The 21313-nt window shown below is 45.1% G+C and overlaps 1 protein-coding gene across 1 annotated transcript in view; it reads right to left on the bottom strand.

Annotated features, from left to right (window-relative positions):
• The window catches only part of Mnb (minibrain), a 79487-nt gene that overhangs the window by 7972 nt on the left and 50202 nt on the right, over window positions 1-21313 (bottom strand). Inside the window, exons 4-8 of the mRNA XM_071776788.1 lie at window positions 2773-2941; window positions 2066-2233; window positions 1692-1978; window positions 1456-1602; window positions 815-1244 (exon numbers count right to left, since the gene is read on the bottom strand). Of these exons, the coding sequence (XP_071632889.1) occupies window positions 815-1244; window positions 1456-1602; window positions 1692-1978; window positions 2066-2233; window positions 2773-2941 (1201 nt within the window). The remainder of the gene's footprint in view (window positions 1-814; window positions 1245-1455; window positions 1603-1691; window positions 1979-2065; window positions 2234-2772; window positions 2942-21313) is intronic.

The following is a 21313-nucleotide window of genomic DNA, read 5'->3' on the forward strand; positions in this document are numbered from 1 at the left end:
CAACAGTTGAAAATACCTCGTTTTAAGAGATTGCAAAAAAAGATGGAGAATTTCTTATTTTCTGCACAAATCAAAACCTTCCTAAACTCTCAATAGAACTGTCCGTCTTGAGTTTCTGTTTATATCTACCTTGTGCTCAATTACTCAAAGATATAACAGCTGAGATATCATTAGCCGTGATCAAATGCGTCATTTCTCTTTTAAATCGTTCGTCAAAAACGATTTCAAACGTTGGAAATTCCTGTAAGCTCTCAAGAAATCTATTGCAGCCTGAACAGAACATGTGATTGCAGTTAAATATTAACCTGCCTCTTAATTATTACATTTATACAAAAACTCTATCTGTATAGATAGCGGGCAGTGAGAAAAAGTCGTGACTTTTCTTTCTATAGCGGCACCCATTTGCTGAGAAGACCGACTTAGAGGAAACTATGAATTAAATGTATCATTAGGTGAAGTAATCAAATACGATATTAATAATGAATGATGAATGAAATCAAGCGACATAGAGCCATACTTTGATAGTAAGATCATATTTCTCGCTGCAATTAATCGTTTAAGGTACAGTTATTGTGACATAATGCAAAACCTGACACGTTTTCAACTTCAGCTGTTGTTATTTGAATCATGGTACCCGTGCGACACGGAGTTACACGGTGGACATGAATAAGGCAATTCTCAACCGTTGAAAACCTGCCAGTTTCGGAGAAACTCAGATTGTGAAGCACATAAATGCGTATTCGGTACTTCTCTCCTCTATTTTACACAGTGATTCGGCAAAATGGGATGGCGCCAAACGATTGATCGAACTTACCGTGATCCTGGCTCATCACCACTGCCGGACTCGTGCTCGCGCTATTGGCAGCAGCGACATTCGTGTTGGTCCCCTCATCGGCTGTCCTCTTAAAGAAATTGTGCTGAAGCGCGTAATACGGCGTTACCCGTGTCTTCGGATCGAAGTCCAACATCCGTACGATTAGGTCCTTAAACTTGAGATAATCGGACATCGAATGGCCCGGTTCCCCTATCCTCCTTCCGCCGGGGCCGCCGTTCTCGACACCTAGAATATCGTGCAAACGCCTCGTCCCGGGAGGTTTGTATTTTTTACCGTCCTTGGACTTTTTCAGCACGTACGAGCCATCCGTGGGGACTTTGTCAAAGTACTTCCGCGCCTTGTGCGCTTGGTCCAGTATATGTTTCGGCGGCATTCCTAGTACTTCTACAATTTTGTTCATTTGATCGACCTGCGAATCATATGAGAAATCATTTACACTGCCAAACTCAGATCTGTATTACACCGAATGTAACATGCATTTTCAAATCGAGTAAGTTTTTTGCCATTGTGAATGTATCTTAACGTGGCATGTAAACGGTAGCGTCTCGTACTAATGATTAATTATCGAGAGCTACAAATTCGACGCGATTAAGAAGAATTGCATAATGATCAGTCTTTACCTCGTTGGCCCCACTAAACAGAGGTTCTCCCGTGTGCATTTCTACTAAAATACATCCCAGACTCCACATGTCTATCGCGAGGTCATAAGGTATTCCTAATAGGACTTCTGGTGATCTATAGAACCTGGACTGGATATACTGATATATCTGCGAAAACGCGAAAAGAAAGAAAGTGTGAAAAGGGGCGACAGAGCGAAAGCGAATGTTCGCTGATTAGTACTTTCTAAGACACCCACTCTTTGTCCAAGTTGACACGAGCTACCAAAGTCGACTATTTTTATCGCACTTCGTTTGGGATTGCACAAAAGGATGTTTTCAGGTTTCAGATCACAGTGAATGATGTTCAATTCCGGCGTAGACAGGAACAAGAGGGCAGTACACAGTTGCTGTGCAAACTTTCTCGTCAAGTTCAATGACACACCTCGGAAATTCGTATTTCTAAGTAGGTCATATAGATTATACGATAGCAGTTCGAATACCAGACATAAGTGATTCCGCCACATAAAATGCCTCTTCAGTTTAACTGTAATCGGAAGGAGACAAGGCGTTAGACACGTCACGTAACGCGTTATCTATTAACTACATAGCACACCGTGTACTCCGCGCGTACCTATATAATACTTGTTGTCGGTATCCGCTCTGTTCATCATTTCCAATAGCCTAACTTCGATTTGCGCTTGATTGAGGAAAGGTTTCTTGTTCTTGATGATTTTTATTGCCACTTGCGTTTGCTCGTCGTGGTCAAATGCCTTCACTACTTGGCCAAAACTGCCTTTACCTGTAAACGGAAAACGTATAAGTACATCGATATATAACTACGTAGAATGAATTCGGGTCGATCTGAGTAAATGTAATATATCTTTATTAACACGGGAACGGGCGCCTGGGGTGATTTTTACACCCCAATATCGAAAAAATAAAGCTCACGTCACAGTAATTTTAATGTGTTTCTTTCGTTTTTTAAATATTTTTTCGGTTTCTCCTTACTTTCTTCAGAAAATGTTGAATAAATCTATATACATATTGTCCTCAAATGCTAATAAATTACAGAACAATAAAAAATATGCATATAACAATAATAAATATGTAATTAATAACAACGACTTTTAATTGAGGTACAAAAGTCCAGGTGAAGATTTATGCAAAAAAAAATAGGTGCCCGTTCCCGGGTTAAACATCACGGTTGTTAAAAACGACGGTATCACGTGTAAGTATCGATTACGTCATCGCGAAAAATCATGGCGATATTATATTTGCCTGGTAAATAACGATTAACCCGATATCATTTGTTCAAGCACTGCCTTTTTTTTGTCTTACCTATTAACGAATCGATCTCGTATCGATCGAGGAACTTTTCCCCATTCTTGATGATATAATCGTGATTATCGTCGTCCCAGCCGTCGTTGTAGAGTTTCCTCTCCTTCTTATGCGAGCCATCTTCCCCTTGCATCTGCTGTGCTCTCCTTTTCTTCTTCGCATAGTAAACCTAGAAGAGAAATTAACGTAATCAGTCCGCGATGTCCTCGATATGTAAAACCGAAGGTTTCAAGTCAAGATTTTACGGCTCGATATGACAACAGAAACATTCAGAGGAAACGATCGAAATAAATTAAACAGCTTCACAGACGTAAACGATCTACCACGCCATTATCTCTAATGTTCGTCCTTCTTCATCAATCTCTTCTCCTTCGAGATGTTTTCGAGAGTGCGTGCACGCGGGTTGTAAAGTCCCATATTTATTATTATTATTAAAACCCTTTAATATTCATCAGAGCTATTTTATGAGACGTGTATTAAACCCAAAAACGAGGTTCTTTGTCAAATCGCGACTCGAGTAATCGGCGTGTTCATTGGAGGGGGTGGGGGAAAGGTAATTTCGCTCGGACAAACACGACCGATTGGCCCAAAAGTTCGTGCGACCCGCTTATCTTTATCAATTCGCCGGACCTAGCGAACGGGGTTACATAACGAGCCACGCGGCCCGAAGTTATTATTCGCGCACGTAGGCCGTGTAGGTCCATGACGTTCCGCGAGATGAAGCGGGGGGAGGGGGGGGGGAGATGAGGAGAGAAAGAGAGAGAAACTAGTCCGATCGATCGCTTATATTTTTCCACGGTATAAATTATTGAAGAAAACCCAAGAACTCGCGTTCGCCACCCTCTCCCTTCCCATTTCCCCGCGCCACCCAGTCAAAACGGCGCCGCGAATCGTCCACGTAAAAAAAAAAAAAAGCGGAATCGTATAATTCGCCGTAAATATCCCCCGTCCGCGGGACGAGAGGAAGAGGCGATGGTAGGACGGCGCGCGACGCGAGAGAGGGTGGTAGGGACGCGGAAGGGCGGAGGGAGGAGAGGCGAAAAGGGAAAAGGGCGCAGAATCCGATCTGCCGACTCCGTCCCGGGGATCGATATGCTCGCGACCACGTGAAAACCACGCCGTTCGGAAGCGACGACGGTTCGGTCGCATCTCGGGATAAAATCCGAGACGCTTGACGCCGGGGGAACGCGCGAGAGGGGGTGCCGATCGACGATCGGCACCCGTCTCGGATACTCTGATACGGGGCTCTCCGATGCTCCGCGAAAATCTCGCCGGAGGATTCGAGGGTGAGAAACGCGCGAGAAGAGGGAGGGGGGGGAAAGGGCGAGAAGGCCCCCGCGGATCGGGCAGGACGGTGGTTGTTCGGTTGGCACGCCTCCACCGGGTCATCGACACGGTGATGGTCAGCGCTGTATCGGCGTCTACTAGTTACTCTATTTCGGCATCGATTGTACCGTCGAAGAAGTACGAGGAGCAGTCGGTGCCGCCGCCGCCGCCACCGCCGCTGCGGCGGTGGCGGTGGCGGCGCGGCTAATGAACTCACGCCGACACTTTCGCGCGAACAAGGGGGGGAAGGGGCACCGAATCTGAGCCGCGGCCCCGGAAGCGCGGAATCACCGACGCGCGCACGGCAGATCGCTTATTTTTTACTTCGACAGGCGAAGTCTGCCTGCCAAAGCTTGATTTACAAAAAGAACCGGACAGATACCGGTTCGCCTGTGAAAATCACGTGGGAAGAACCACGGAAGGAAATACGTTGCTCTGAATGTCTTATATTGTGATAGGACGTGTCTTCTTGACGCCTCTTCTAAAAAAAATAGACTGGGATCTTTGCACTGCGATAATTTTTAACGATGATGTGTGTCTCAAAATAAATTATTTTAACACACAAAATAGTATTATTTTTTAACTCCATTGGTTTAGTTAGATTAACATTATTTTAATTAGATTAACGACATATTGAGTAGAAGCAGTGGTGACCTATAGGAAATATAGGAATGGTTAAAAATGACTCAAATCGAGTATGTAATTTGACGCTACGAATTCAACAGTGCGAATTAACGCGGGCAATGCGCAACAGCGCGATTAGTTCCCATTTGAGATTTGTGAAAACTTTGCGAAGCCCTCTGGTGCGGGAATCCGCTGATGGGACTCCCGCAATAAATCGCTAGCATCTGCATTAAATACCGTCGAAAAGTCTCGACGATGTTATCTTTGCGAGTTTGAGAAGTGCCGGTTACATTCCCTTGGTAAAAGGAAGAATTTAAACGTTTTCAAACACCGTACGTCCCTCGTGATTTACGATCCCTCGTGCCGCAGTCTTCTTCCCCCGGGAAACGCAACCGATCGGTATATCACTTTCACGGTTTTTTAAATAGCGCCCACGCTATTTTTGCCGTTAGTGCCGCAAACACGGCTGCTTAAAATATCATTTCCAAACCGCCATTTCATTGTTTTAATTTATGGCGGTTCCTCTTCCCTCCCTCCCCCACCCGCTCCGCCCGTCTCTTCCGCCTTTCTCATTCTCTCTCTTTGAGCGGATGAAGATAAACGGAGACCTCTCACGAGATTTTCAAATAACGGTCTAGCCGCTTTTCGTGTTAGCCCGTGAATTGAAACGCTTAAAATACCACTTCCGAACACAAATGGCGTTTCTTCTTTTTAATTTATGGCGGTTCTCCCCGCGGGAGGGAGGATAAAATCGGAAACCCTCCCGTCAACTCCCGCGGGAAAACTCCTCCCGCGCGGAGAACGAAACTTCCGTGTGCTTATAAAGGCGTCCCCCGCTGTAACTCGACGCGGTTAAAACTTGAGCCGGTTATAGGCGCGGATCTTCCTCACCGCGGAGGAGCGATACCGGGAACACCGACCTTATTTCGCACCTGGTATATGGGTTACTCGGAAATTTAATTCGCGCGCACACGACGCGCGGACCTCCGTCCGATGCCGCGGCGCGGTATATTTCCCGGTCGAATTTTTTTCCATACGCCCGTCGGGAAAAAATAATTCCCGCTCCATCCGGGGACTCGTGTTGGTCACTCGCAACGGTGAGATCACATGATCGAGCCGGTCGATTTCGCGTTATTACGGCGGGTACTTTACATGAGAGCGACTTTATTAAATTAATTCATCTCTTTTATTTATTTATTATTAATTAAATTCATACGTACGGCAAGAGGGAGAGTCGATCGTGCACATGAGAGATTATCTCCATAAAGTTGCTTTAAAATTAAAATTCCTTAAATTTCGAATATTATTTACAGATATATTTTCTATTATCTAACACGAGTTTAGTCTTTGGTCTAGCCTCCATTACTGTCATTTATTGCCTGGGCGAGTTCTCCAAACTTTTTATTAAATTTTCGACATGTTATGTCCCTACGTCTGTTGCAACATTTGTAATCGATATACAAGATAATCGGAACAAGAAAAGGCTCCAGGACTGTAATGATAAATAAGGGATGAATACAAGATCTCCAAGGGGAATCCTGAGTTTGATCGGACAAATTCTTACAATTTAGCTGTTAATTTTCGTGGTCCCCCCTGTTGCGTAGCATCTTGTGTTTTCATACAAAGTTCCGTATTAAATCGTTAGTCTTCCAAATCAGTTTTCCTTCATTTACGCGAATATGCGAACGTCAGCGAGCGAATTGAAGAACGGATTTCTCTTGCGCCGACCGTCGTCGTTTGATTCGGTTCGATTCAAACCGCGTGGGCGAGAGAAACCGGTATTAGACGGCGCGAATTCATCGAACGGGACACCCCACGATTTCATTGTCGTCGCGCCCGCTGTCGCTGACAATCTATCCCCCCATTCCTCCCCCGATTGGAACACACCCGTTCGTTCTCTCCATCTCTTTCTCCTTCTTCTCGACTGGTATCCCGATCGCAGCGACGCGACAGCGGGAAGCAAGGGAGGGACGAATGTACGGGCGGACAGGATGTCGAAGAACCACCTGCGCAAACTTTAGCGTAGCGCTAAGCGTTCGAAAAACGAAAGACCGAAGACTCCGGCAAAAGTATACAGGTGCGGAAAGGTTCCCCCCCTTTAAGAGCCCGCGCGCGAGCCGGATTGATCGAGGTACTCGCTAGATGGAGCGTGCATGGCTTTCCGACGATCTGCACGTAGAAACTGATGAAGGCTGGAGTCTCAGAATCGCGGCCGTGGAGCGCGAAAAGGAGGCCTTGCGAAGTAATCTAATGTAAAAGCGTCTAATCCGTATTTTCTAACGATGATATGCCGCGTTGAGAACAAGAGAGCGTTAAAGAAAATAAACGATAGAGAACTTCTTATCTCGCGTTTCTTCTTTTCTTCGGTACAGAAAGAAAATTTTCGTCTAAACACGCGCACTCGATAAACTGGGTTGACAATTTCTTAATGACTCATTTATGTCATTCGCTGATTTAAATCGAACGTAACGGATTTAAATCGAGCGATGTGTAATCACTCTGGTCTTATTAAGAGACTCAGTTTCGTAACAAGTATATCTTTTTGTAAAGTACATCCTTTCATGAACGGGACACTATCCTGCAAATCCTTTACAGAGAATGCTTTTCTAAAAATAAACTATTGTTATTTTGAAATAAGTCGATGTTATAAAAATATGCAGGTATTAGAGGAGAAGATAGATTTATTCTTATTTGAATTTCCTAGATCGAATTTGTCGCAGTTTTGCAATGCGGAATCAACTCCAAAATCTTACTTTTCCGCTAGCGCAAATTTTGCGAAAAACATTAGAAATAAAATTCTGCGCCAACGTTATCTCAAATTATAATGACCAAACTATAATTCTCCTTAAATAAATTTCATGTGTTACATGCGTTTTTAAAAAATCTATCCATCTCCTGATCACTTTGCAATATAGAACTAAAAATCACGAAATTGGCGTTTGATTCATATTACGTATTCCTTACTGCAGCCAATTAGTTACTTAATGACGTGTAAAATGTCTGGAATAATAATAACATGCTAAATATATCGTGAAAAATGAATATACAATGCTCTCTGATGTTAATCAAAACAAAGAACGAAAGAGACAAAAGTAAAGAACCAAGGTGAAAGAAGCTCCACGCGACGACCGTGTGTGGCCTCTAATCTTTCTCTCTCTTTCTCTCTCTCGCCATCCTTCTTCGCGCACGGTCACCCTCTTTCTCGTTTCTGTTGCTATGCGCGAGTGCACGAGACCGGCCCCCATACGGTGCGTTCACCATTAGCTTCGCCGAAAGCAGCCCAGGACCTCTGCGAGCGCCGAGAGCGACGAAGGAAGAGACCAAGAGAGAGAGAGAAAGATAAAGAAGAAAGAGGAGATATTTTCGCGGTAGAAAAAAAAAATCAATTTCCAAATTAACCGAAGAATTGTCTGTTAAGCGTAGCGACGGGACGCCTCGTGTATTCACTTTACTGGAGTCTCTTTCCGTAGAAAGAAACCGTGGCGGTCACGAGCGAATGAATTACGATCCTCGTGAGTGCGTGTCATTCTCATGCAGATCGATGAATTCGAGTTGCCGAAAAAGATCGTCGAACGGATTAGGTATACCGTAAGGGTTAAGGTCGAAGGGGACCTTGCGCAAGTCCCTCGGCTCTGTCGGTCCCGGTGTAAAGAATAATCCCGCTATATGAATCCCCCTTAGCTCTTCCTGGCGACGAAGCTATCGGCCTGCTTCGAAAACCCGTTCCCCAGCGCCGCCAGTTAGCGCGTTTTTGCGTGTTTGTATCGCAAACGAGTCTCACTAAGTGGATTTTCGCGTTGAGGAATCTCAAAGGACTCTTAAACAAATACGAAGGAATACGAAGCCGGATTAAATCATCTCGCAGAGGATCTCTCCTCCCCGCTTGGGAGAAGTTAATTGCGATGTACGAACAACACTCTTTGATATCGCCCCTCTCTCTCTCTCAACGAGATTTCCGCCAGGGACACAGTCGAGAATATTAAAAACTGAATCTGAAGATGTGAAGAAATATAAATAACTATTTTAAAAGCGCGAGACACAAAGCGTTTCTAGCGTAAAGAGAGTTTAGAGCTTTTCACGACAAAATTCCACAAATGTGGCTGAAAATATTTACAGGCAGTGTAAAAATATACCTAAAAGGTACAATGTTTACGTTATTTCTTCTAGATCTCTAAAAAATGTTGGAACTTTTATTCGCAATTATTCCAGAAACGTGGAAGGACGTCCGAGAGGACATCGACACTCTTTCAGGAGAAAGCCTGTAAAACTTTTTCAACCACGCGCGCATGGAAATGATTTATTAAGGTATTATTGAACATCGGTATCGTTCCTATTGTCGAGTCACGCGTTCGTAAGCGACGACGAGGAAAACGCGCTACGATCTCTCTCTCTCTCTCTCTCTCTTTCTCCTCGAGCGAAACGCTTTTCCCGCGCCTTTCCCGCTTAATGAACTTCCGCTTTTGCGTACGACTTCGCGACTTTTGTTCGCGAAAGGGGGTCTCGGCGAGTTATTTATAAATCGCGTTCATGCGCCGGATCGGCACACAGCGGCGGAATATAGCCGCGAGTGCGTCGCACCCGTCGGTCGTCGTGTGCTGGGGAACCTAGAAAGCGGCGGGCGCTCGATGGACTCGCGCGCGCCGAGAAGCCACATAACGCGATCGCATCGTCAGCTGACTGGACGATGACGAGTCGGCATAAATTCCAGCGCGAGCAACGTCATAGCGACAGTTAGCGTTGCATTCCACCTTCATTTTTCCAGCTTGTTACCTTTCTCTGCGAATAAAAAATATTACCCGCGAGCATCTAAGTGTTTAACATGACGCAACGGCTACGGCTGACGTTTTTATTTCAGAAACGCGCAGGAAGATAGAGAGAGAGGGACTTGATATCGGAGATGCTCGCGTGCCGAAAACGATATCATTTTCGCGGCGATAGAGATACGAGGAACCAAGATTATTCGCCTGACAAACATTTCGCGGGCGAATTAAGATGTCGCGGAAATCAGGCGATTGCGACGACGACGACGTGGTATACTTAACAACGCGAAAAGTATCTCGGGAACGGCCGATTTTCGCGGAGAAGCTACCCCGAGAAGCAACTTGATTTAACTCCGCCAGTGCGTTAGCGAAGTCTATACATCTAGAATTAATATACAGATCTCTCGAAAGTGTTGCTCGAGCCAAGATTTATCCTCGAGTGACGTTACGCACGTATAGCTCTGCAGACGAAGGAATGCCTCCCTTCCTTTCGTTCCACACTGATTTTACGAGTTTGTTTATGATACGAGTGCAGAAGAAACTCGCCGAGTTTAGTTTCGGTTACTCAACGAGGAAAATTATTCCATATTATTTATCTAATATTCATCAATAAGTTTACGTTTTGTCTTGAATGAATCCTATCAAGTTGCTATTACGGTCGCTATTTTGTTTCTCTGTCACAAGGCTCGTTCACGATGGACTGAAACGTGCGCGCGTTTCTCTTCTTCAATTTTCGTATTATCCTGAATCCTGTAATCGTGAATCTCCCGGAAACTCCCACAGATTACGAATAAAACCGCGCCGTACACTCGTCTCCCTTCGGCATTCTCGCGAGAATGGACCATCTATAGGCATCCAAGTGCAAGGGAACGTCGTCGCGGGATGATGGCACGTATATTTTTTGCCGCGGAGAGTTATCGAAGGAGAATGGAGAGAGGAAGAAGAAGGAGAAACGACGAGGAACGCCACGTCATCGGACGACTGCGAAGCCGTTATGAATATCCACCTCGCCGAGACGAATGCCGTACGATCCAGGATGCAGAGAATGCGAGAAAAGAGATAGAGAGAGCGAGGAGAGCGAGAAGGACGGGAGAAAGAGGGAGCGAGATAGCGAGAGGATCGGAAAGAACAGATAAGATAGATAAGGGGAAGGCAGGGCCGACCCGAGGTATCTCGATACCCGTGTACTTCGATAAGACAAGGCGCCAAGAAGAAGGCAACTTTTCTCGTGTGATTACAATTTAGATTCCTCGAGTTCACCTCGAATCTCTCTCCTCTCGAAAAACAGATATCGGTATTCTTATCTAACAGTTGGAAATAGAAAATGAGCTTCTCACGAACTAAGGACGCGAATGAAATTTACGCGCCTCGATGCGAGAGATGCGTGGAGCAGACTTATATTTGGGATTCATTTGTCATGTAATGTCGAAGACCACAAAGTTGTAGAAAATTAATTTCTCTCGACACCTCCAAGAAAATGACTCTGAATGAGACCATCCGTCCGATGGAAAGTAGAGAACGCTTTGCTTTTACCCTTCTCATACTTTCATTATATTCAACAAGTCGTTCGATGAGAAACGTTACCTACCGACGTGTATATACTGTCTCAATCTCCTTTTTGCCAGACTTTTCGACTCAAGAAAACTGTAGAAATTTCGTGTATCATTAATTTCATTGTTTATTCATTGAACTGTCAGCAAAACTGTATATTACGCTTCGCTTATTGTAACAATGTCGTTGGGCTGTCCGCGAGCAAACTCCAAAGTTCAGTCATCGCCTAATTCGTACATCGATACGTACAAAAGCAGATTATGGACGGCGGGATATCCTATATATGGCCACTGTAAAATATCTTTCCGGTGTTCTGCGAAGGGGTTAACGGAACAGCGTCCGGAACGACCGCCCGGCGACTTCGTCGACCACGGTCCGACCCTGGAAGGAGAGGGAGAGGAAAGAGGAAGCGGACGGGGGGAGCGAGGGGGCGAGGTAGATAGAAGGGACGTGATCAGCCGAGTCATGAATGAAGTGACAGACGAAACGAGCGAGAAAGCCAGCGGCGGCGACGCGACGGCCGTTTCGCGACCTTCCGGAGCGTCGCTTACGTGCCATTCTTCATTCTTCTGCCTTCTCTCGCCTCTCGCGAACCAAGACGGTCGCAAGACGGAGCCTCGCCGAGACTGTCACGCGCAACATGTCCCATCGTCATCATAAACGCAAATTTAGCTACTTGCGGTCGATCCACCTCTTCAAATCGCAGGATATTCAAAATTGGAATTGCGCACGCAAAACATTTCTCCTCGGATTTTTTAAACCGATCTCGAAGAGCAGAAAATCATCTTACGTTTGTGCTCCTCGTACATTAGAAATTAGTGAGTGTCTATTATCATATTTTCTATACCGAGAATAAAATTAGAATGGCATTTTTTCACACAGAATTGCATGCTGAGTAAAAAGATACGTTCGCACACGGCGAAACTTGTCTTGTTCCTAAAAAAGATTCTTTTTAAAAATAGCAAGCTCTGTTCGCCAATTCAAAGTCGTCTCTCGAACGAACTGAGAATGCAGAGTCGAGCTCGAGATTATTCCGCGACGCGCAGGGCGCCGAAAAACATTGGCTCGGGCCTGCGGCACCGCGGCCCGTTTCTGAGTCACCGAGCTTGAGCAACGGTCAACGGAAAGTTTCGGCACGGCCAGACGACAGAGAGCCGATAGAGGAACGAACCGAGAGGGAGGGAGAGACACGAGGAGAAAAAGACAGACAGACAAGCAGACAGACAGACAGACAGGCAGGCAGGCAAACGCGAGAGACAAGTCTCGGGCGTCGCGCCGCGTCACGCCGCGCTCTGCGTCGTGCTTAACCCGCTCGAGAGCGAAATTACTGTCGGACGAGATCAGAATGGACAATGGCTTAGAAGTTGCAGGTTGTAGGTAATTCCGCGTGGGTAATTATTGCGCGCGCGTTGAAAAGCGTCTCCTTTTTCGCGTCGCGTCGCGTCGTCTCGGAGCGGATTTTGAAAATCTGAGCGCGAGCGAGCTTTAATTTATCATAGCGACCGCGAGAGCGGCGCGTGATAAATTAAAGCCTTCTTCTCCTCTTCTCTCGTATCCTCCTCCGCCTCTTCCTTCCTCCACATTCCCCCCTTCGTCGCGGTTGCCGCGGCTGTATGATTTATTCCGCGAGGCAACGCGTCTGACGCGCGTGCACCACTGACCGCGGCGCGAATCCTCAAAAAATAAACTCGACCGTCGCGTCGCCTCTAACTAGCGGCGTGAGTAGATTCGGCCGGGAAAAGGGGGTAAAAAAAGGGGGATCGCGAAAATAATCTGGAGCGAGGCGTGTGCTTCGCCCGTTGTTGAGCTGTCATTATTTTCTTTTTGCTGTCTTTATTTTCTTTTTTTCGATACTTTGAATTTTGATAGTCCGATGCCCCGCGACATTGAGAGACACCTTAACTCGCGATATCTCGATTTAGAAAATTAAACAGTGTCTTACGAGGTCGCGATAAGCGATATTCCGATGCCGAAGTTACACAAGCCGCATTCTCCTTTACGGAGAAAAAATACACCTGTAAATAATTCTCAAGAATGGTTTTTTTTTCCTGAACTAAACCGCACGAGCGAGACGCGATCGACTTTACGAAACGAGAAAGAAGCTATAGTCACATCCCGGACTATATATTCTTTATACTTCGAAGGAATCTTTGGGGAAGACGAAAGTTTCGCCGAGACCCTTCGTTTTTCGATCATCGACGTGGACGACTAGAGAGTAGTAGATCGAAGTTTCAAGGCCGACAAGGCCGAGAATTGGTCACGCGGAAGAAGGGAGTAGGAGGGGGCTTGAAAACGGTGGACTAACTGTATTCGCCGTCCCTTTGTAAAGGGGGGACGAAACCGCCGTGCCGTCGCGAGATCCCGGCGAGATCGGGTAAAATCAGGGCGGACTTTCACGGGCAGGCGACACGAAGCAAGAAAGCAGCCGCGAAGGGGGCTGCCCCGGGTCCCCTTGCCGCGCTCTGCGCCGAGGCGCACGTAAAACGCGTAACGCTTAGTTGCACATCAAGCTCATCGGCGGACACAAGCGAGACTTTATTGTAACCTACTTACGTCGAATTTCACGCGCGACGCAGGTTCCCGGAGATCGCTCGTTTCTCTCCTTCCCTCTTTCGCGGCGTTTCACTTTGAATAGCGCGACTGCGACGTGCATGCATATTTTACGTGATTTTCCGGAACTTGTCCTCGCGTTTCTTGCCGCGATCCTTTCGCTCCGAGATTCCAGCCTCTTGTATTATCTTATTATCTAACGATATTTTTATCGCGACTATACACAGCTGTTATTTATAGAAGCAGTTCAATAAATTTTTCGTCTAATATTCTGCTTATATCATTTATTGTCTAAAGCAAAATATATTTATTATATAATTAAAAATTCATGAATCTTATTTAATTATATATTTATAATAGATAATATTATAAATATATAATGAGATACATTAATTTTTATACATTTGCTTTTATACTTTTCGCGTTTTCTTATCGGGTATTTTATACAACAGGAAGACCTCTTGCTGCAAGATGCCCTTTCGAACGATAAAACGAGTAAATCGCGAGATAGGATTAAGTACATATTGAAATTTAGATATAACGCTATTGAAGATTACTTGCGGCGGAAAAGTATATTTAATATATGAATTAAGATGGATAGCGTTGAAATATTGTGTTGTATTACTTAAATGAGTGATCGCTCAACCGTGACCGGCGGAGAAATTGCAAAAATTTTCGATTCCCTTCTCGCTCTATTTAAGACGAGGATATTACATCGTATTGCTGACTCAATTTTTTTTATGAGTTCTTATTGCGCCTCTCGTACCCGATTATGCTAAACATTTACAAACTTTGCAAGTAATATTTTGCAAATTCCATTTCTTACGGAAATTAAAGAAAAATCTTACTTTAAAATAATCATTATGTAATTATTAATTAGATCGTTGTTCTCTATTTATATATATATATAGTGTTATTTATATACATTGTTAGAAACAAGTTATGTGAGATTAAAATAGAGGAGACGTTAAAATAAAACTGCTCTATAGTTAAGTTATTCTATACCATTATTCAGTATACAATCATTCAATACTCTTCTGTATTATTTCAAAAGTATTTCCAAAAACGAGAGCAAATAAACTTAAACAAATGAAATCGTACAAAGGAATTTCTCACTTCAATTAGAGACATCAACTTTCATATTAAAGATTTGCCTACAAGCTAAAGAAGTTGTAATGAGTTAAAAGAGAGCATTTTATTTTAATTACTGTCGAAAGAAATGGGAAATGAGAAATTTTAAGATTCCTCGCAAAGTATAGTATCAAATGCATACGAGAAGTACAAGAAGGGAAGCGGTAGTATCTCGTTCCGGGTGCAAAACTGACTGGTTACGGCGTTGTTGAAGCGCGGCCGCTAATTCCCTGGCGGAGGCCTTTAATCTCACGCAGTCTCAACCCGATTCCCGCATCTTCTTTCGGCACATTCGGTCGGAGTCCTTGAATATCTCTCCCGCATTATGGCGTGGCGAATACACGCGCGCGCACACTGTCGAAACAGGCTAAACATCACCAAGGATTTCGTAGAAGATGAGAAAGCACCTTCAAAGGTTGCTCCTGCCCTCGCGCCGTTGCGCTTTGCGATATGCATAAGACAAAGCCTTAATGTAGAATATCTTTCAACGCGTCCTTAAGCATCGATGATCCTTTCCGCTTTTATCGTTATTATTTTTTATCGCGGTGAATAACTTCGTTGTTTGTATTAGACCCTTCACTCTATGGATACTGTGTAAGGGTTTCATTAGAATCAAACTTCGCGGATTGGCGAGGTTCTCCCGACGCGTCGGTGCAAGCGCACCGAATTCGACGAGTCTCCTCTGCTGAGTGCAGCCTCCAGTACAGCGCGGGACATTACGTACGTACACACGAGACGAGCGGACGGCATCTGGGTCGTCTTTAATTATTCGCGAAGCTATTCTGACGAGCGCCTCGAGCGATGGGATTCGATTCCTCGTCGTTGCCGTCCCTTAACTTAAACGCGCAACCTGTGATATATATATATATATATATCTCTCTTTCTCTCTCCCGCTTTTTCATCGTGTACCACGGAGTACGATACGACGTTTATTCTGCAAATTGCCACCTCGCGACGTAAGACGAAAATGTGTCAATGGCCGAACGTTCGAGTCAACGCCCGCAACATCGATCTTTTTCGGAACAACACATGCCGTTCTTACAACTGACGTACCTATTTCCAAGAGCGTCGGAAAATTTTCTTCTTTTTTTTTATTAACGAATTATCATCGCTATTGTACGTATGTACGTAGATAATTTCTGTTTTCGCGCAACTAACGGGCGAGTACGATATCGGACGGTAAGGAAGGAGTCGCCAACGAGCCGCGCTCCGAAAGGACGCGCGGTGGTTGCACTTTCGACCCACGACCCCCGGGTCAGGTTGCAACCGATTTAATTTCAAATTTAAACGCCGTTTGAATTTAAATTTAACCGGCGCCGCTGCCCGATTCCACGTTGTGGCTCACCGAAGCAAAATCCAAAATAGTGTGAGTATAATTCAGGCTTATTCCTCGCGCACTGGGCCGGAAGCCGCAAACTTAAGCGCGTTTCATGTTAACCGATTTTCAACGAGAGCTACGCATTCTCTCACAATGATTTTTCTCGATACGATCCGGCAGTAGCAAGTCGCGTTCCGCAAAGTTATTGCTTCATGTGATATGTGTATATATATTTTAAATTCTTCGATTATTAATAAATTTAATAAATTATTAAGGCATAAAAAATACTGGCGTACTCTAAAACAACATAAAACAGCGCATTATGTCGAACATAAATTTTAATACGTAGCGAATTCATGTAAATGAGCCACTTTCCATATTTCAAAAATAACCGACAAAATGCAAGCTGGTGGGGCTTGATTATAATTTCAACGTGTACATCACATGTATCATATATCGATTTGAAACAAGATTTCGGCTTTACTGGTTTCACACTACTTTTACAAATAACTGGTTCACATGTATAAGCCAAGTATATCAATATAAGTCTGCCCAGTGTATATAAATTTTTGTTCAGTGTGAAATTGCGCGATTTGAATTTGACGGCGATAGCGTGGCCAGGATTAGAACGCGATCGATAATAAAGCTAAAATATCATTTTGCGAAAGTGGTTCACGGCGTAATTTTCTACGGTGACTTTTCAAAGGGTGATATTATAGATTCTGCAGGGAGAGAGCGCAAACTTTTAGGGAGTGGCGCATCGTGCCCCTCGATGAAAGACATCGGCCCATTCCGAGAACTGCCGGAAAGAGAAAGGAAGCAAAAAAAAAGAGAAAGAGAAAGAGAGAGAGAGAAAGAACTCTCAGACTATTTTTCTACCCGCGTCTTGCTCCTTTTCCGCGTCTGTCTCGCAACACGAGCTCGCACATCGCTTCGATCTCGCAAACTCGTGAAACAAAGTGCCGGCTCGGCTACACGGTGCGGGAGAAGACAGACGGCGCGCTTCTCTCGTATATATGTTAAATATTTCGCGGTCTTGTCCATTGTTCTCCGCCGCGCGAATTGACTTTATTGGCTTTCCCGACTCGGTGCGCGCCGAGTCGGAGATTCGAAGTGTTCTCTATTTGTCCGCGTATATTACGTCGCACGATGTTCACGAGGGATAATTCTGACTCCGGGATAGACGCGGCGACGGAATACCTATACGGTTTCAACTTTAACGAAATCCCCGACCACCTCGGTCCCCTTATTCACCCCGAATATCAAGAGACACGGTATAGTGTCTCGCGCCAAGTACACGCGAAGCGAGACCGCACCCGTGACTCTTTTACGCGACGCGACGAGTTGCGAGTACTCGAGATGTTGAGATCTCGATAACGAGTGAACGGACCAAGTTCTAAGTAGGCTTGATCGATAGCTTGGGGTCGATTTATAAAAAAGGGTGTTTTTATTTTTCCGCCATTTCAAGTTACATTACACAAAATGGCATCCAATCAAATCCATTTTCTCTCGTGAAAGACAAAAAAGGAGAAAACGGTTTGATCAAGCGATCCGTAAAAATAAAAGAGAAGGTGGGAATGAATAACTATCATCTTTACGTTTCATTAGGTATAAATAAGATACATGTATGAAGGCGCGCGCGCGTGACCCCAATTTGCGCGCGCGACATTTGTAATTTAGAAATCGCTTTCCGCGTCGTTACGCTTATTATGATGGCACAGGGAGGGAAAAAATTCTGTTTGCATTCCTTAACGATGTGCTCAGATGCATGGGGTTAATACTAAATATCGCGGTAATGCACGGCGATCATAAATACTTTGCCGCGATATTACCGTGGCGTTGCTGGAAATAACCGTGTATGAAATATTCAGCGGCTCGAAACATAACGTTAGGGCGTAAATCGTTTGCGTTTTTATCGATCATCGCGCGCTGCATCGCGCACGGTAGTGGGCAGAGCCGCCCCTCCATTATAACGCGTTCATTATAGATCGGAATCTCCAGCGTCCGCCTAAATCCGTCATTATCCGTGCTCACCGTGCCTCGGCACCGTCATAAAAATTACAACGTCGGAACAAGCAACAGGTTCACGACGAGAGATCGCCCCATCGGCCCTCGCTCGGTTCGCGGCAAAAATTACCGCCGCACGGCGGCGGATTTCAGGTGATTCTTATATCTTCTCCAATAATGACACTTTTGTCGAAACCTAATATTCAGTTCGGAAATCGATCAGTTTTGACTGCAATCGAGCCAAAGACGAGTGACGTTAAAGACTTTCGTGAGTGGCGTGAAAATTTTAAAGATCAAAATTTTCTTACAGATCTCTACGTGCGATATACACTTTAAATTGCTATAGAAAATGATTCTGTACAGCAAATGAAAATCCCCAAAACATAAACTGTAAACAAAAAGACGTCTGAAGGCGACCGCGATAAGGACGACCGCGACAAAATAAAACGCGCGCCGAATTTTTCGCGAGAAGGCGGCGGAAGAGGGTGGTTAATATCCGGTCTTTTTTTTCCCGGAACTCATGATACCACGAATAATCGGTGCGAACCGGCCGCTCGGAGAGACCGCACCGCCATGGACCGGCACGGAGTCGGCACGGCTGGCACCTAAGTGCATAGCTAGTCGACCTGCATCCACGGATATGCAGGATTCCGGCGTCGACGGACCTCATACCACTGGAATGCACCGAACGAGCTACAGGCTCCCATACTCCGCCCCCCCGGGTGCCCCCGGCCCCCTCTGGCTCCGGCACGCGCTTCTTCTTCTTTCACCTTTCTCCCCCCTCCCTCCCCCCGGTCACCTCGTCGATCTTTCTCTCTTTCGTTCCCTCTACCGTTATCCTCCTTTACTTTTCGCGGCCTTCTTCTTACCACTTATCAGTTACCACTCGAGACGTGTTAATGGCTTCGCGGCCGGCCACTTGGGTTACCAAGCGCGAATCTCGCGTCGCTTCGTTGGGGAACCCGGGTTTTTGACCGGGTTCGCGCGGCGATCGATCGACGTGTCCGGTCGACCAAGAGAAACGCGCGACGCGAAAGTTTTGAAACGGGCTATTATCCCCGATAACTTTGTCGTCAATAACTGCGTCAGTTTGTCGTTAATCGTAACGCAATGAAAAATAAGGAGTCTCTTGATTAAGGTTTCCGGACGTAATAAAGCCGCATTGAATTAATTTTAAGATAGACTTGACTACGATAGAAATCTGAGTCTGAGTCTATTAGTCATCATAAGAATACGCGGTACGAATATAAAATTGCGAAATTTTAGCGAAAGGAGTTCGGTGTTCTTCGGATACGTGATGCGCGATATATTGACGTATGGAATGACCTGGAAGAAGCACACGCCAGTCGGGCGAAAATTACCACTTTTCGAAATTACTAAAACTGCCTTCAATAAGGCAGAGTACGAGGCATTTGACCTCATTGCGCTCCATAGCCACCCCATTTTCGAAACACCTTCAACAATTTTCGAGAAATGGCCCTCCTCCCTGTCCCGCGCGATCAGCGTGTGCCCATTTGCCCGTCTCGTTCAATAACCGTGCGGTGCCACGTGACGAGCCCGCGCCTCGCGCCTCGCGCAATGTGATTGAATCGGTGAATGATTTATCCGCGAAGAATTCGAAGAATCGACAAACGTAGAAGGTACAGAGCCGCGACGATGGACTCCTCGCATTCCGCATAATTGCCGTATATCGTCGTCGATCCATAAATACCGACGGCGACGGTTCCCCACCTCCCGCTTTATTGCTCTTCGATCGCGGCCCCCGATCGATCGCGCGCGTATATATCGTTATGGATTAATCGCGGCGTCGTCTCGTCGAGGACTACGTAATCACCCGACGATTGATGACGCGTCACACCGTTGCCTCTCGTAACGCGCCGATAAAATGCACGGCTTCGATGACGTGATAGCGCGCCGCGCGTTTTATCAGCTCGAGATGCGAGCCGAAAGCTCGTTCGTCGATACAATTCGTCCGTCGTGAATGCGAAATCGTCGTTCGCTTACAGCCGGATTCGGATCGAGCCAACGGGCGAGCGCGAGCAAACCTGAACGAACAACTTGCTCGAATAAGAGCAAGAAATTTGAAGGCACTGCGATTGAAGCGGGTTAATTGTTTGTTAGCGCTCGGTCGCTTGATCCGGTTTTTTTTCTCGAGGATCGCGATCGTCTATCTCGAACGTACGTTACGCAATTGTCTAATCGGAAGACAGGATTAGTCGAATAATGCAAGATCGCTCGGCAATCCCCGATTACTCAGCGCGCGTTATCGGCGCTGCGGTCTAAAGTCACCGGTGATATCCGTCGATCGGAGCCTTCCGACGCGTCATCGACGTTACGAGACCGAGATGAAATGTCCGCGAAGCGGCAATAGTCAGACTATGTAACAGGCGGCTTTTCGTATAAGGCGCATTTCTAGAACTCGTGTCCTCCCACGTTTGCTCACGATCCAACCGGATTCCTGTCCTCCCTGAACTGTGTCATCTCTCCTTCGCGTAGGCACAATTCCTATTTCTGTCTCTCCGGAGGACATATCGTATATTACATTAGTAAAAATTACAATTCGCGTTATAAGAAATTTTATTGTGAATCGTGCTACACTGACATGTGAAAACTTACGATATATTTATAACCCTTAACCCGCAAACCCACAAACCTGGGTCGTTTTCGTCCGGGCGAAAATCAAATGTAGTTGTAACTTTTAAATACAAATTATGTGAAAAAATTAAATTGTTTATAATTTTATGATTGATATTTCAAAGTGAAGCTTTGAAACACCTTCATGAATTTTTTCAGATTTTTTGCAGCCCTTTAACACTTAAAAAAACGTCATAACCCAGGTTTGCGGCATAAAGGTGCCAAAAAAACGTTTGCGGGTTAAGGGTTAATAATATTTAAACTATGTCAAATTTTGTTAACATCTAAAAATTACTATAACGATATTGTAATTTTTACCTCAAACATAATAAAATATACAATTTATACGCTGAAAGTGTACTCATAAGTAAGACTTCGTTGTTAGTCCAAATAATCCAAATAATTAGCTATTTTGTTGTAAGACGTAAAATATATGTAATATTTTTAAAGAAAAATATAATTTCCGTTCAGTATATTCCGGGATGTCAGTATATTCCGGAATAACAAAAATTTCATCGTAATTTTTTCACTATATTTTCTTCGTGCACCATTTCCGAGGGATGGTCCAATTTGGCGGCAGATCGTGAAAATCGAGATACGACAATCTCAAGCCATCGCGATCCGTGAATTTTTCCCTTCC

The sequence above is a fragment of the Temnothorax longispinosus genome, chromosome 4 (genome assembly GCF_030848805.1).
Source record: "Temnothorax longispinosus isolate EJ_2023e chromosome 4, Tlon_JGU_v1, whole genome shotgun sequence".
Lineage (NCBI taxonomy): Eukaryota > Metazoa > Arthropoda > Insecta > Hymenoptera > Formicidae > Temnothorax > Temnothorax longispinosus.